The sequence below is a fragment of the Nymphaea colorata genome, chromosome 3, assembly GCF_008831285.2.
Source record: "Nymphaea colorata isolate Beijing-Zhang1983 chromosome 3, ASM883128v2, whole genome shotgun sequence".
NCBI classification, from domain to species: Eukaryota; Viridiplantae; Streptophyta; class Magnoliopsida; order Nymphaeales; family Nymphaeaceae; genus Nymphaea; species Nymphaea colorata.
In genome coordinates, this window is record NC_045140.1 from 20,415,361 (window position 1) to 20,431,177 (window position 15,817).

General features: G+C 36.3%; 1 protein-coding gene across 1 annotated transcript in view; it reads right to left on the reverse strand.

Annotated features, from left to right (window-relative positions):
• The window catches only part of LOC116250147 (protein ENHANCED DISEASE RESISTANCE 2), a 43,346-nt gene that overhangs the window by 13,795 nt on the left and 13,734 nt on the right, over positions 1–15,817 (reverse strand). The window contains exons 9-15 of the mRNA XM_031623589.1: positions 15,011–15,111; positions 14,847–14,942; positions 12,003–12,082; positions 10,299–10,370; positions 8,411–8,581; positions 7,024–7,226; positions 6,876–6,942 (exon numbers count right to left, since the gene is read on the reverse strand). Coding sequence (XP_031479449.1) covers positions 6,876–6,942; positions 7,024–7,226; positions 8,411–8,581; positions 10,299–10,370; positions 12,003–12,082; positions 14,847–14,942; positions 15,011–15,111 — 790 coding nt within the window. The remainder of the gene's footprint in view (positions 1–6,875; positions 6,943–7,023; positions 7,227–8,410; positions 8,582–10,298; positions 10,371–12,002; positions 12,083–14,846; positions 14,943–15,010; positions 15,112–15,817) is intronic.

The following is a 15,817-nucleotide window of genomic DNA, read 5'->3' on the forward strand; positions in this document are numbered from 1 at the left end:
ATCGACTGCCTGTTTTACATATATATTCAGATCTACGTATTTGAGAAAGTTTCAGATCTTGTTTCCCGTTTGAGATATTGTTGCCTGTTTGAGAAAGGTTCAGATTTGTTAACGTATTTGAGAAAGATTCAGACCTTGTTTCTCATTTGAGATATTTCTGCCTATTTGAGAAAGGTTCAGATTTGTTAACGTATTTGAGAAAGTTTCAGATCTTGCTTCCCGTTTGAGATATTGCTGCCTGTTTGAGGAAGTTTCAGATTTGTTATTGTGTTGCCTGTTTGAGAAAGTTTCAGATTTGTTATTGGAGTCTATGCTGCCTTTGATTCTTTACGTTTGATATTAGTGGACAGCAACATCCTAGACTCTTAACGTCCACATCAATCAGTTTTTCCTTCATTTACTATGGCTGATAACAGTAAGTCTGAGGGCTCTACTGAATACAAGATGGCTGGAAATTCCTTCTCCTATGGAACCACGATCAAGCTTAATGGTTCAAATTATGAAATATGGTCGAGGGTATTCATAATGTCTGTGGCTGGCCATAGGAAGAAATATATTCTTGAGGAGGATGAACCTACTGAGAAAAAAGGAATATATGCTGTGTGGGATGAAGACAATTACATTGTTATGTCTTGGATTATGAATAGTGTAGAGTCTCATATAACCCCAACTATTGCATATTATACCAAGGCCAAGGAGATGTGGTATTTCTTGAGGAAGATATACTCGCATGCCACTAATGTAATTAAGATCTTACAATTGGAAGAGGAGTTATGCAACATTCGGCAAGGGGATCAGGACCTATCTCAGTATTTTGTTACATTGACTGCTGCATATGAACGATTAAAGGCTCTTCGTCCACCTTGCCAGCATTCTTATGCATCACACTGTGAAACTGGAATGGTAGCAAAGTTCCTATCTGGTCTATCTCCAGAATACTTGGTGGCAAAGTCTCAAATTCTCACAGGCAGTGATCTTCCAGATTTAGCGGACACGTATAATAGGCTGAGTCGTCATGCAGTCACTCTTTCTCATAATACGCATGACACACCAGTCTCTGCACTTGTGATATCAGGAGGACGGGGCCCTAGTTCGTTTGGTGGCACTAAGGGACGTGGTACAGGCCGTGGTGCAGGACGCAGTAGATTTCAGTGCTCTTATTGTGGCAAAGTTGGTCATCTAGAGGATCGTTGTTGGGACAAGCATCCTCACCTCCGTTCGAGCGTCTCCTCTGGTCGTGGTGGAGGTAGAATTGCTACAGGCAAAGGCTCTTCTTCATCCCAAGCAGCTCATTCAAAGGCAACAATATCTATGGTTGAGTCTTCTACTGACCCTTCCATATCTATGTCATATTCTCTTAACCTAAGTAAGGATGAATATGATCGTGTTCTTGCTCAAAGGTCTGCCTCTACATCTGCCTCTACATCTGCCAATGCCACTGTTATAGACTCAGCATTCTCTGTTGGTACTCCTATTGATGATACAGGTATGACATGGATGATAGATTCTGGTGCTTCTAGACATTGTTGTAATCAACCACAGAATTTTTCATCATTTGTCAGATTCTCTACTCCAGAGCATGTCAGGCTTGCTGATAGCAAGCTATCCCTGTTTTGGGTAGCGGTGATATCCACCTTCCACATTTAGGCACTATTACACATGTGCTATATGCTCCTCAATTCCCTGTTAACTTGGTATCTGTCAAGCAGCTAGCTATTGATTTAAAGTGTAAAGTCATTTTTGACCCTGGTTCTTGTTCTTTTCAGGACTTACTAACTGGGAAGATGATTGGTGGCGGCCATGAACGTGAGAGAATGTACTTTCTATCGATCTCAGTTGATGTTGCTGCATCTTCGGTCCCTTCGAAGTCTTCTCCTTTCCAATGGCATCTCAGACTGGGTCATCCGTCAGTACCAAAACTTCGTCGCATGTTTCCAGATATTCCTGCATCAGAGTCATCCTTATGTGATGCTTGTCAGTTGGGCAAGCATACACGGAGCAGCTTTCCTTCGAGTCAGAGTCCGTCTAGTCAGAGTCCATTTGATCTCATTCATGTGGATGTATGGGGTCCTAGTCGAATTCCTTTTTGGTCATGTTTTCGATACTATCTTGTTTTAGTTGATGATTTTACTAGAGTCAGTTGGGTGTTCTTGTTAAGGGAAAGATCTGAGGTCATATGTATTCTTCAGAAATTTGTCAAGGAAATAAAAACTCAGTTTGGTCTCATTGTCAAAAATATTCGCACTAATAATGCTCTTGAATTCAAGTCTTCCATTCTACTTCAGTTTTATGCCAATCATGGAATTCGCCCTCAATATACTTGTCTGCATACGTCCCAACAAAATGGTGTAGCCGAACGCAAACATTGGCAACTCCTAAATGTGGCTCGCACCCTTATGCTACATTCTCACATGTCTGCCTATTTTTGGGGTGATGCTATTCTTATTGCATGTTACCTCATTAATAGATTACCCTCTTCCTCTATCCAAGAACGTATTCTCATTCAAAGTCTATATCAAGGGCATCCATTATTTCATTTACCTCCCAAAGTATTTGGAAGCACTTGCTTTGCACATAACCCTCTTCCTCTATCCAAGAACGTATTCCCATTCAAAGTCTATATCCATGGCATCCATTATTTCATTTACCTCCCAAAGTATTTGGATGCACTTGCTTTGCACATATCCTCGGCCCAAATAAAAATAAACTTGCTGCCCAAGCCATCAAATGTGTCTTTATTGGCTACTCCGCCAACCAAAAAGGATATAAATGTTTTGATCCTCTAACTAAGAAAGACATTATCAGTGCGGATGTTACCTTCTTTGAGTCTCATCCTTATTATTCCCCGTCAAGTCGATCTCCGTCTGAGATGCATGTACCTGTACCTCTTCCTATTCCACCAGTGTCACTTGAGTCATTTCCACCATCTCAACCTAGGTCACATGAACGTTTCCTTCATCCTCCATTGGTTTACACTCGTCATCCAGGTCCCTCTCTCAGCCGTCCACCAACATCATCTCAAGAGGTAAGCTTCATTGATACGACTGATTCAGGTTTAAATGATGACCATTCTGCAGCAGATCTCCCTATTGCCATTCGCAAGCGCAAGCGACAGTGCACACTACATCCTATCTCTAATTTTGTATCTACTGACTGTTTGAGTACAAGTTTGGTGCAGTTTGATCAAGCTCTATCTAGTCATGTTGTCCTGTCTTTTCACCATCACGCTCTGTTAGATCCACGTCGGCGCCAGGCAATGCAGGAGGAAATGGATGCTCTTCTTTCTCGGGAGACTTGGGATTTGGTAGATCCCCCGACACACTGTGATGTGGTTGGATCAAGATGGGTCTTCACCATCAAGTATCATTCTGATGGTTCAGTTGAAAGGTTCAAGGTACGTCTTGTCGCAAAAGGTTATACTTAGACTTATGGTATTGACTTTTTTGAGACCTTTTCGCCTGTAGCTCGGTTGGGCACTATTCGATTAATTATATCTCTTGCTGTCCAACGAGAGTGGCCTCTTTTCCAACTGGATGTAAAAAATGTCTTCCTGTATGGAGACCTTTCTGAAACCGTCTATATGCAGCAACCACCTGATTTTGAGCGACAGGGGGAGTGTTCCAAGGTATGCAAATTAAAGAAGGTTATTTATGGACTTAAACAGAGTCCTTGTGCATGGTTTCAGAAGCTCACTAAGGTGTTATCTAAGTGTGGATTTCACTGATCCCAGCTTGATCACTCATTGTTTATCAAGCGAGGCTCAACAGGGATGGTGATATTGGTTGTCTACGTAGATGATATTTTTTTTACTGGGGAAAATGATCAAGAGATAGCTCAAACAAAGGAGTTTTTACAGCAACACTTTGTTACTAAAGATCTTGGACAACTCCGTTATTTTCTTGGTATTGAGGTGGCTCGTAGTAGTAAAGGAGTTGTAGTGTCTCAAAAGAAATATGTCATTGATCTTCTGCAGTAAACAGGATTATTGGGGGCTAAGCCTGCCACACTTCCCATGAATCCCCGTATTCATATACATGATGATGACTCAAAGCCGTTTGACTCTAGATCTTACAAATCCCTGATAGGGAAACTGTTATATTTGACTGTCACTCGCCCCAACATTAGTTTTGCTGTAAATAAGTTAAGCCAGTTCATGGAAAAACCCCGGAAGGTTCATTGGGATGCTGCTCTAATGATTGTCAGATACTTGAAATCATCTCCAGGGAAGGGGCTATGGTTCAAAAAGGGAGAATGTGTTGACATTGAAGCATATAGTGATGCTGATTATGCAGGGTCTGTAGATGACAGGAAGTCTACTACAAGTTTTTGTGTCTTTGTGAGAGGTAATCTTATTTCCTGGAAGAGCAAGAAGCAGAATGTGATGGCTCGTTCTAGTGCTGAGTCGGAATATAGGACTATGGCTCAAACTGCGGCTGAAATGTCGTGGGTTAGATCACTACTTTTAGAGTTGGGTATTTCAGTGAAACTCCCAATGAAGATGTATTGTGACAACAAGACAGCTACATATATTGCTAATAATCCTGTCTTTCATGAAAGGACTAAACACATTGAAGTGGATTGCCACTATATTCGAGACTTAGTTCAAGAAGGAATTGTTAGCACCATTCATGTCTCTTCAGAAGATCAGGCAGCTGATATCCTCACCAAGGCTCTTCCAATAAGTGATTTCCTGAGATGTAGTAACAAGCTGAGCATGATTGATATATATGCTCCAGCTTGAGGGGGAGTATTAAAGAGTATTTCTGAAATATTATAAAGTTAGAGAGGATGTCTTTAAACATTTTATTATAGTTGTTGGACTGTTCTTGTAAAGTGTTTGCAGCCAGCCCTAATCTCCTTTAAAAGAGATTAGGGTTATGATAATGAATTATTCTTTTTGGCTCTCTCTCTCTCTCTCTCTCTCTCTCGTTCTCTCCTTTCCTCAACATCTCTCTCGTCTCTCTCTCAATCTGTAACAATTTCAAGCTATGTCAATGGGTGCAGATATGGATGCAGACACTGATGTGAAGCATTTTCAACAAACTTAGATGGAGGGACACAGCTGTGTTTAGATATATACATAAATATTAGCAATGATCAGATTTCAAGCAAACACTATATTAATAAAATATAGATTGCTAAACAAAATAAAAAACTAAATATACCAAAAAAATACAAAATATGAGTTTGCCATGTCCAAGCTGTGTACTGTACCCATAGCCATGTTCAGCATGTTGACACAGGTGTGGTTGCCTTCCAGGAGTGCCTGTGTGACATAGACTTCAGGGAAAGTCCACTGCATGGAGACAGATTGAGATTCATGATGAATCTATTGACCTAGGTAAAGATGGAGGTACAAGGCACTAGTGCAAAAAATGGATGCATGATGATGCTTTAGAGGATCAGATAGGTCTCTTCTCTCTCACCGCATCTCTATGTGTGTCTCTGCATGTTTGTGTTTTGTCAAAGGCGCACCTTGGCACATCAGGTGTGTCTAGACAACCAGCCATTCTGAAATGACTACGTTGTTGCCAAGTCGCTAAACTGTTTAAGTATTGAACCTAAAAAAAAAAAGGTTTCTTTCTTCCTCTTCCCCTTTTCCCTATTTTTCACTTTTTTTCCTTCTTTTTTCTTCTTCACTTTCTCCTACTGTAAATTGCACAGCTTTTTTTCCCTTTTCCTTCTTCTACAATCTTTCCATCATTAAGATCATCATCTTCATTGTCTTCTTCCGTTGCTTCTCTACTTCTTTTTCTTATGCTGTCTGATGGACAGGCTGTTTCATATTTCCTTCTTTTTCTGCGGTCTCTTCTTCTTCATTTTCTTTGTTATCTTCTACAACCTTTTTGTTGAACTTCATCATATGTGATGGTTTAAGCTTTAGTTATGTTTGTTATCATGTTTACAACGTTCAATGCACTATGAAAAAGTTTTAATTGTTAAATTTTTCTAACTTGACAATCATATGCTTTTTGTCAAGGAATGGTTCAGCCTTCTTTTTTTCTTGTTTGTTTTATCACCTAATGCTGCTAGTCCCACCACTTTATACGATTGCCAAAATGTCGTTCTTGGGTCTTAATCGGCGAGATTTTTCTTGGATCTTTTTTGGCAAAGTTTTATTTCTCGGGAAAATTTCACCATTTTCTTTAAAAAAGAAAAAACTCTAAAATTTAGGTAAAAATAAAACAAATGAGAAGCCGATAAGGAACCATAAAAAATTTAACTAGATATATGATAAAAATATGTTTTCGTAATGATAGAAATGAAAATAAATCATTTAACTTAATAAATTTTAGAGCAAGAATGACACACAAAAAACGTGATAAAATGAAAAAAAAAACTTAATTCATTTTGGCGTTTTTTTACCAAAAAGAAACATTTTCTTTACCAGTTTTATTTGTTTCAACTTTCAATCATTTTGAACATAAATACAGGGTCTTTTTTGAAAAAACACGATATATTTTACAATGCTATTATATATAGTCTACGTATTAATACACATATACAAAATATTACAAAGTTCTCAACATACTGAAGTAATAGATTGTCAATTGTGCAGCAAAAATATCTCATTAGTAAGCAAGAATTCATAAAAATGCTAACCGTACATGATTGGATCTCAAATGCCAACCATATGCTACCTAGATCACATAATAGGTTGAATGAGTTCAACCAATCAACCAAGTCTTAAATCAGTTGATCCACACCAAAGTGTGTGTAGTCCCTTTTGTCAACATTTATTAGTTCATATAAAAATTACTTCAAGTGAATATAATCAAGCCTAAAACATCCTTTACACAAATACCGAAGCAACAATATTATTACAAAAAATCTTAAAATAGGTCAAATGCCATGGAGTTTAAACTTTAAAGAACCTGCTTTTTTCTTCATAGAGAAAGCAGCTATGGCCCAAGAGACATTCTTCAGCTTCAATTTACCTTCCTGAGGAGGATGAGAATTAAAGGTTATTTCCTGCACATGTATATGAGATATTCTTCCATCATAACAAAGAGTATAGTTCACCTTGTTGAGTTCAACTTCCTCATCATCACTGTCTTCCTCCTCAAGTGATTCATTAGCAGCAATTGCATCATAAAATTGCTCACTAGCATCGGTAGTGGACAGCTCACCACTAAAATCAAGCTCTTTGGGGACTTCCTTCTGAAGAATTTTTGAATCAGAAACAAATGTAGATGCAGGTTTTGTATTGAAATATTCTCTCAAACCTGTAGAAGACATGCCCAAAGGACCTTTTAGACAGTTTAGTAAAAATTCTGACCCTGCACCCAGATCTTATTAGATGCATCATTTAGCACCTGATCCTAATGTTATACTTTAGACTGTAGTTAAATTACATATATTTCTTGAGTATATCTATATACATATGCTTATTGTACACAAACATCCTTGCTGGACGTCCACCAGCACTCATGTCAAACAGCAAAATAAAAATTCTTAGAGAAATGTTATTTCACGTTTATATATTTCAGTAAAAATTTTAATAATTCTAACTGGAAATTGTACCTGCACCAACATTCATATCACATAGAAAAAAGGAAATCTTCAGAAAAATAATATTTCCAGATATTTATATATATTTCAGGAAATTTTCTAGTGCTTCCAACTGGATATGTTGATATTCTTGTTCCAAATGTATAAAATCTTTATAGTGTGCTTTAATTATTTGTAGCGTATAACCAGATCAACATAATTGAGTACTGGGTTTGTTTTCTAAAGAAACTTCAATAAATGCAAACGACAGACAAACATGTCTCCTTTTCAGCAAATGTCTTCAGATTTAGCTGTCCCAACTCCATAAAAGGCAGAAAACACAGAACATTGAGAACCCGTCAAGTTGTCATAAGTCAAAGGATGCACTTGCACCCACATAGCCATATCTTACAGTTTTCTTTGTACTTGTTATGATCTCATCAAAATCTCATAATCCTTCCCTAAAAGCTCCAAATAACGTATAAGGCCTCTTTTAGTATAACAGTAGCAAGTCACTTTACATCTTCCTACTTCAATCCCCAGGTTCAGTTTAATCAATTGTACTTATTAGGGAATGACATGCATAAACATTCTTGAAACTTAAGAAAATCACTTTTGTGTGGAACTTCACAATGCATATGCATGAACACAGGTATGCGCATAAGTAGATACATATATAGTCATATAGACATGCAACAGATATATGGATATATTAGTTACACATATAAATATTTGCATGTATGTCTGTGCATAAAAGCTAGGCACCTAAGGTTAGTCATAAATAATAGGGTTTCCGACTCTCAAAGTGTCAGCACCCATCACTAGTGAAGAAGGAAACTACATGCCACTAAGATAATACACCCCACCAATAAAGAATTCCACAAAACGAATAACGAAGAAGAAGCTCAAGTTTTACAACCTGCTACCTGGCAGAGTAGAGCAAACTCGATTGTTCTCTCCAGCTTAGAGATGTAATGTCTATTTCCAGATCTCCTACCACTAGGGTGTACCTCAATCATTTGTGTCACAAGGCACCTTGTATGATTTGGTTCTGCTGAAGGCTTTAGCATTTTAATCTCCCAAATTGAGGCTACATAAAATAGCAAACATGAAAGAAGTAAGGCTAAAATATTTCTTAACAAGATGTGATTGTTCTCAGGAAAGAAGTTAATTTATTTACATAAAAATAGCTTCCTGAAAAGTATGAGATACCCCGTACCATGTCTGTGTTGCACACAAGAAAAATAAGACAGAAGGAAATCCTGCCCTAAGAAATTACCGTAACCTATTGGATAAGGAATTATGAAAAGTTTGTTTCAGATTAGTGTATATTAAAGAATGGGGGTAAAACATATAATCAGCATTCTTGTACCTATCCATAAAGATCAAACCTAGTGCCTATGTCTTTCCATATATGCATCCATGTGTATGTTTCTGTTTCAGTGTCCAGCATGTCTCGCTTTGGTTATGGACCTGGTAGACAATTGTCTCCTTTTTCTCTTCCTCTTGTGTGTGTGTGTGTGTGTGCATGGGGTGGGGGGAGGGGGGGTGATGGGGTGTTGTGGGGAATGGGGATGGCTTTCCATATCTGCAGCCACCTGAAGTAGCATGCAATGCCAAATTGTTTCAAAAAATAGTTCTAGAACTACGACACCTATATTAATCTTAAATTTGGGCCTCACTATCTAAATTTACAAAAAATACAAGGTACTTAAATTCTGGATGTACAGAAAGGTGGGGACTTTAAAGGCATGAAGAAAAAAAAATTCATTATAACTTAAATGATGAATGAGGGCATCTACATAATCTCTTTCTAGATCTGTTTTGGAGGCAAAATAATCAAGCTAAAAAGGAAGTATCTCACAAGTATAACTGGAGGACATTTACAGATCTGGCAGAAAGACGACAGTTCAACTGCATGCCTCATGTATGTTTAAAAAGAAGCTACATATGATTTTACTACTAAAAATAATAATTTTATGATTGCATAGAGAACCTTACCAAAAAATGGTCGAAAAAGCATATTTCAATGAAGGCAATACTGATAACATCATTTTGATTAGCCATTACATATGGTTAACATGAGAGTACTTAGTAGAGGCATGAACTAGAACATCCAAAGATAAAATTAGGCATGAGTCTGAAACAAAAATTGTATTTGTTCTTTCGCATGAATTCATTACTATATATAGGTTTCTTTTATAAATAATAAAGAGAAGGCATCAATTATTGTCTTAAAAAAATTTTAAGAGCATATTTTGAGAGATTGGCATGTCAGTAACTTGATTTGAGAGAATGTATATGCATATATAGATGGAAAAATATCTGTTTTGAGCATATATAGATGAGAAGGCAATCAATTATTAGTGATTTAAAGTAGGAACGTAGGGATTTAGCAATTATCAATATGAGATTTCTTATATCAAACATCTAGGATTTAAACCACTTCCAAGGCCAACACAAAATTGCTTCTTGAAAAACAAAACTTTCACATATTTATTATCATCTATGTTTTGAGGTACCATATGATCTCAAATACATGTTTGATACTGGTGTTTTAGAGGTTAACAATACCAAATCAACCATGTCCATGCAGCCAGAATTTAGAAAAAAAGGCTTGTCAAGATGAAACATGAAACACACACTTGCATTTAAGCTCATAGATAAAGCTTGCACCAGACCCCAACTGGCAGAATTTTTGCAATTTACACATTACTCACAGTGGAAAAAATTGATGCTTATAATCATCCACGTTAAACCAAGTAAGAAACATAGAACTTTTCCCAGTAAGCAGTTAGAAGACATACGATTAACTTTTGTTCGTTGATATCCAGACTTCCGGGGGCACTTCTTGTGAACTGCAGGGCGCTGTAAAATTGCTGGACATACAAGTAGGTCACAAATAAGTTGCACACTTAACAAATAATCTATTTTGGCAATGTAAAAGAAACTGTAGATGAGTCCTCAAGAGAAATTTACATATCCAAGTTGTGTATAGATCAACATGGTCTTATGTATCTCAAGAATTGCTCAGAGTTGCAGACTTATATCTTATTTTTTCTAGTATGTTCTTTTCATTTAGAGAAGGGAAGATTAGAAGAAGAGACTCTGTGAGAAATCAAGCTGGCAAAGCAAAATTTGTAACAGACAAGCAGAATAAAAATAACTTAATTACATTTTCATGACCAAATCAAAGATGCTGCCCCTTCCATCTCAAATTAGCAAATAAAACTAAATGCTGGAAAACATTTCCAGGGTATACAATATGTGCCACCACACGAATAGAGCACTACCATTTTCATAACAATCTTCAATTGTTACCTTTATAGCCTCCATAAACATGGGTCAATAGGTGAGGCTTGACATTGAACTGGAGCGCATTGTGCTTTCAGTTACCATAATTATCCACTTGTCTAGAAAACCACGTCAAAAGAAGTGCGTAACACTTATGGAAACACCCATATACTAGAACCAATTAAAGCACACCTGGTTGTAGTTATTTCCCATGTCATTGTATAAAATTATTAACTGATGTACCTGTATATACTGTATATGTTTATATACACATTTTGTGTATATACACATATATAGTATATGTATATACAGGTATTGGAAACGGTTAGTTCAACAGTCAGAGTGTCTCCAATGGCTAGTCTTCTTCAGCCTTTTGTATTCTCCTTTACTTCTCTTATACTCATATATACCGCACTTGATGTAGAGAAAATTTATCATGCAATTTCTCGTGCTGTCGTATGATATAATACATGCTGTTTATTCTATCTTGAGTATTTCAGGTATGAGGTTGAAGTGTTTAGCTTAGTCTATTGTGACTAAGCTTGTTCTTGCTCTAGTCCTTTGTGTCTAAGGTTTGCTTGAAGTTTGAACCTTGGGTGCTTGACAGTTTGTGCTGGTGTCTACTTCATTACAAAAAATATCATCATCATCCTGTAACAGCAAGATCTTTTTCTCTTACTCCATGAACAAACCACCATTGTTCTTGTGTCATGCTCCAAGCTCATTCAAGCGTAGCATTGTAAATTGGACGCATATTGGAAAGGAATGCTTGCAGGAATCCAAAATAGAACTTTATAAATAAATGATCATGTAACTGTACAATGAAATGCCCTTGCACTTACATGTTGTGCAAAGGCAATATACTATACCCATATACATACCTTGACATGATAATGTAAGACAAGATTACATACATTCAAATTGTTTTTTAAGTTTCTCAATCAATTTGAATCAACTTATTTATCTCAAAGGTGCTCCACCCATATTTACATGGACAGACACCTTTGCACATGCATGAAACATTTAAGATGCATTAACATTGTGTTCTCAAGATGGTCCAGAATAAAGTTTTTAATCTTCAGGGTGTACAAAATAACAGCAACTATTGACTAAGAACCTTGATTTTGATCTACCCAATGGTAAGCAAGAAAGTCAGGAAAAGCTTCGCTAAATAATATCTGAAAATCAAGTATTCAATAATGGAAAATATATCTTACTGTATGCCCCATCTTGCCCTCGAAACCATTGCCTAGAAAATACAAAGTCATGCATTTTGGCCCATCCGCAACAATCAACACTGATTGAAAAAATATCATGATTAGAAAACTAACCCACACATATATGTAAAAATAACAACTAGTTCTCCTGACATTGCTGAATACAATGCGTATGATGAAAAGGAGAAACATGTTGAAGTTGTCCATGACGAAAATGTATAGGCAGATCAACTATTATATCATACAAGGCTGTCAATAGAGTTATAAACAGTCACAAAAAAATTCTTTTACTCTCAAAAATACTTGTATAAAAGCAACTTAGTTTCACTAATCTTGTGCTTGTAGGAGCAAAGGTCAAACTTTCCCTTATTTTGATCCAGCCATATATTTTAGTACTTTTTCCCTCTTGAAATGTTCCAGGACCAAATTATTTGCAAAATTTTTCAGTAAAAATCAATATTTTAAATTTGAAATCTTGAATGAAGTAGTAACAGCAATGATTTACACTCATTTTATTTCATCAATTCCAACTTCAATATCGTGTTTTTATTTATCTTATCTCTCTTTCTCTCTCTCACACACACAAACACATCAACTGCTGTTTTTATGTGTCAAAACTGCATGCCAACTCCCCATCATACCCATGTTTTACAAAAACTTCAAAGTGTGATGCACCAAGACAAAAAAAAAATTATATATCTGGTCTTAGGTATTTGCCCTGTTTCTAATATATACCTTAGGCATGTTTAAAGTTTTAGTTCATAACCAACACTCTCCAGCTTATACAGAGTCTTCATAAATCTAGCATACATTTCACTGCAGTATATATATTGAACGTTTTGTAACATTGACATCCCTGACACACATACATGTACCACTGACAAAGAGATTAACAGTAACCATCAAAAGGACCTAATCACTTCCTCTTTATTCTTTTCACTAACAGTGAAGAAATTTCACCAAAATCAAAAGAAAGCATAAGAATTCTCAAGGGAGCAAATAATGGAGAAAAATAAGTGGAATGGGGAAGAATGATAGAAAAAAATTGAAGCCCAACTACATAGAAAAAAGAGAAATTATGGAAACATATGACCAGAAAAGTCATTCCATGACACCTAGCTGTTCCTTTGTAGTTAATTTGCCTACCTTCTCGTGAAGTAGAAAATTACTATTTTTCCCTGCCAAGAAAATGTATTGAACTTGGGAAACTCTTTGTAAGTTGAAAACAATGGCTAGAAGTCCAGCATTCTCTGCCTCTCTACTGATACATCGGGAGCTTTTTGGCAATTTTACTCTATTCCCTATGAGTTACCATAAGGGTACTACACTGGGAGCGAACAATATTCCCTTTTCATATCAGAAGTAACACATTTAGGTCAATGTTTACTATTATTTCATTTCTTTCATGTTTACAACAAAGAGACATTAATAAATGTCAACTGTAAGAATAAAAAGAAATCTCCAGATCAAGTCACAAATTATCATTGCATACTAAACTGTAACACCAACATTAGAAAAAAATGAATACATATGAATCCGCCAAAGAAACAAGAAACAAAAGATGTGGTACGCTAGAATACCAGATTTCAACTCAACATCCCAAAACTTCTCTTCAGGGTACACTACCCATTAACATGAATGGTTCTCCAAGTGAAGAAAAGCAAAAATCTAGTAAAGCATATCTTAGGAACCAGTCACCAGTGCTTTAAAACTAGCTGGGTCAACCTGCTGACTCAGCTCGGCTCAGTCCTCTACTGGGTCAGCCCAGCAGGAGGTCTCGTTCATTCACAAAACTCAGTGAGGACTCATTTGACTTAGAAGAGTCGCAAGTCAAATAAGTGTGTCCCATCCAAGTTTCGCAGGTTTGTTTAATCTCATGGTTGTAAAAACTCAAAATCAGCATCACTATGAAAATTCAAAAAACATTAAAAAAGTACACAGGAACCCAGGCTTTCTCTCTTTCAATGTTCTGTTTCTTTTTTACCAGTTTCAAATCCATCCTTTTTCTTTTTCAAACTGCTGATTTTTAGCTATCATATTTCCAATGTTACTGTCTCTCCCTCTCCTGTATTTATGAGTCTATGATGCCTCTCTCTCGCTCTGTCGTTTCTTTTTAATAAGTGAAGACAAAGGGTGGGGGGGGGGGGGGGAGAGAGAGAGAGAGAGAGAGGTGTCATAAATAAATATAAACAAGAGAGAAAGAGAAGCCCCATATTTTTTAGGGCTCTGTCTCTCTTCTAGTCTTCTTTTTGGGGCTCACTTTCTTTGACATGAGTTTATAGAGCAAACATAAAATAACTAAAATGAAAAAATGTTTAATATTAACCATATGTGGGTTTTTCTTTCAAAAAAAAAAAAAAAGACAAAACTCGGTTTGAATCACCAAGTTAACTCGTGAGTCGTGAATGGATAAGTCGAGTCCCACGTCACTGGGTTTTATAACATTGCTAGTCACACCATTATTACAAACTAACTTTTCTTGTTAGTATTGTTAAAATGTGTATATTTAAGTTTTACATCTTTTGTTATACTGGATCTTTTGTATCTGGACTCAGCCCAATCCATATCATATATCTTTTCATATTCTTATAAATGTTTATCCAGTTGTATATTTAGCATTTATAATAAAGTACACTTTCACAATTTCCCCTTATTCAAACATGTGACATCGGTGCCTCTTTTTTTTCTCTCTCTCTATCTTCTTGCTGTGAGCTCTTCTTGGATTTTTCTTACACATATATAACAATATTGAGGGAAAAAATAAATAGTGAGGCATGAAAACTGAAAAAGCATGCTAGCGACTGCAAAACAGACAAATTAGCATAAGAAAGAGAAAAAGCCTACCCAGCTTGATACTTCTGAGTGTACGTTCCATACACAACATCAAAGTGCCCATCAATTGAATCAACTAACTCCAGATGATCTGAGACCGTGTCCCACCTACCATGATCTTATTAGATGATAAACTAATATAGAGAAGTGTTGAATACATAAACTGATAAACTTACTCATATCTTGTATGTTTGTCAAGGTTATAGACCACTTCAAATACTGTGTCCAGGCTAGCATCAACAACACCAACAGCCTTCAAAAGAATGTTTCTGCCACTCTGCAATTGTACAAAAAAAGACCAACAATATCTAACTTCAGAAAGACTGGCAATAGTTGCTATAGTTTTGAATACTGGATAAGCAACGAAAATACATATTGAACATTGCAAAATGTGTGTCGTGAACAGTATTGGTTTCGTCCAAATAATATGTCCATGATAACCTTAATCAACATATCATAAAAATCATAGACATTTTTAAACCTGAAAAAAAAAAGGCATAAAAGATTAAAAAATATATATTAAATACAACCCGAAATTACATTTTCAGATCCCAAAGGCCATGAATTACATAAAGCATTGGGTGTACAATACCTAAAAGGTTAAAACTGTATAGTGTATGCTACTAACAGCACGCCCTTTTTAATTTGAATAATTAAAATTGATAATTTAGATTGCTCTCAGTATTTAATGGATATCAAGTAAATATGCTTGTGTGTGTTTAACTTGCTTTGAATTCTTAAACAACTCAATGGCCACTAAGCTTCAAACCTTTTTTAACTTGGAGGGTAAAAATGGGCTCCCACATGATTTTTTTTTTTAAAGAAAACGAAGGTCCTAATTTTGGTCCATGAATTCAGTCTAAAGTGTGTAAGGACACCCTCAACATGCATAAAATTCAGCCCTAAGAAACTAATGTAACTTCAAGCTAAAACATTCACCTTTTGGTGTAATTGTTTTCAAGGTGCAACATAAGACACCCTAT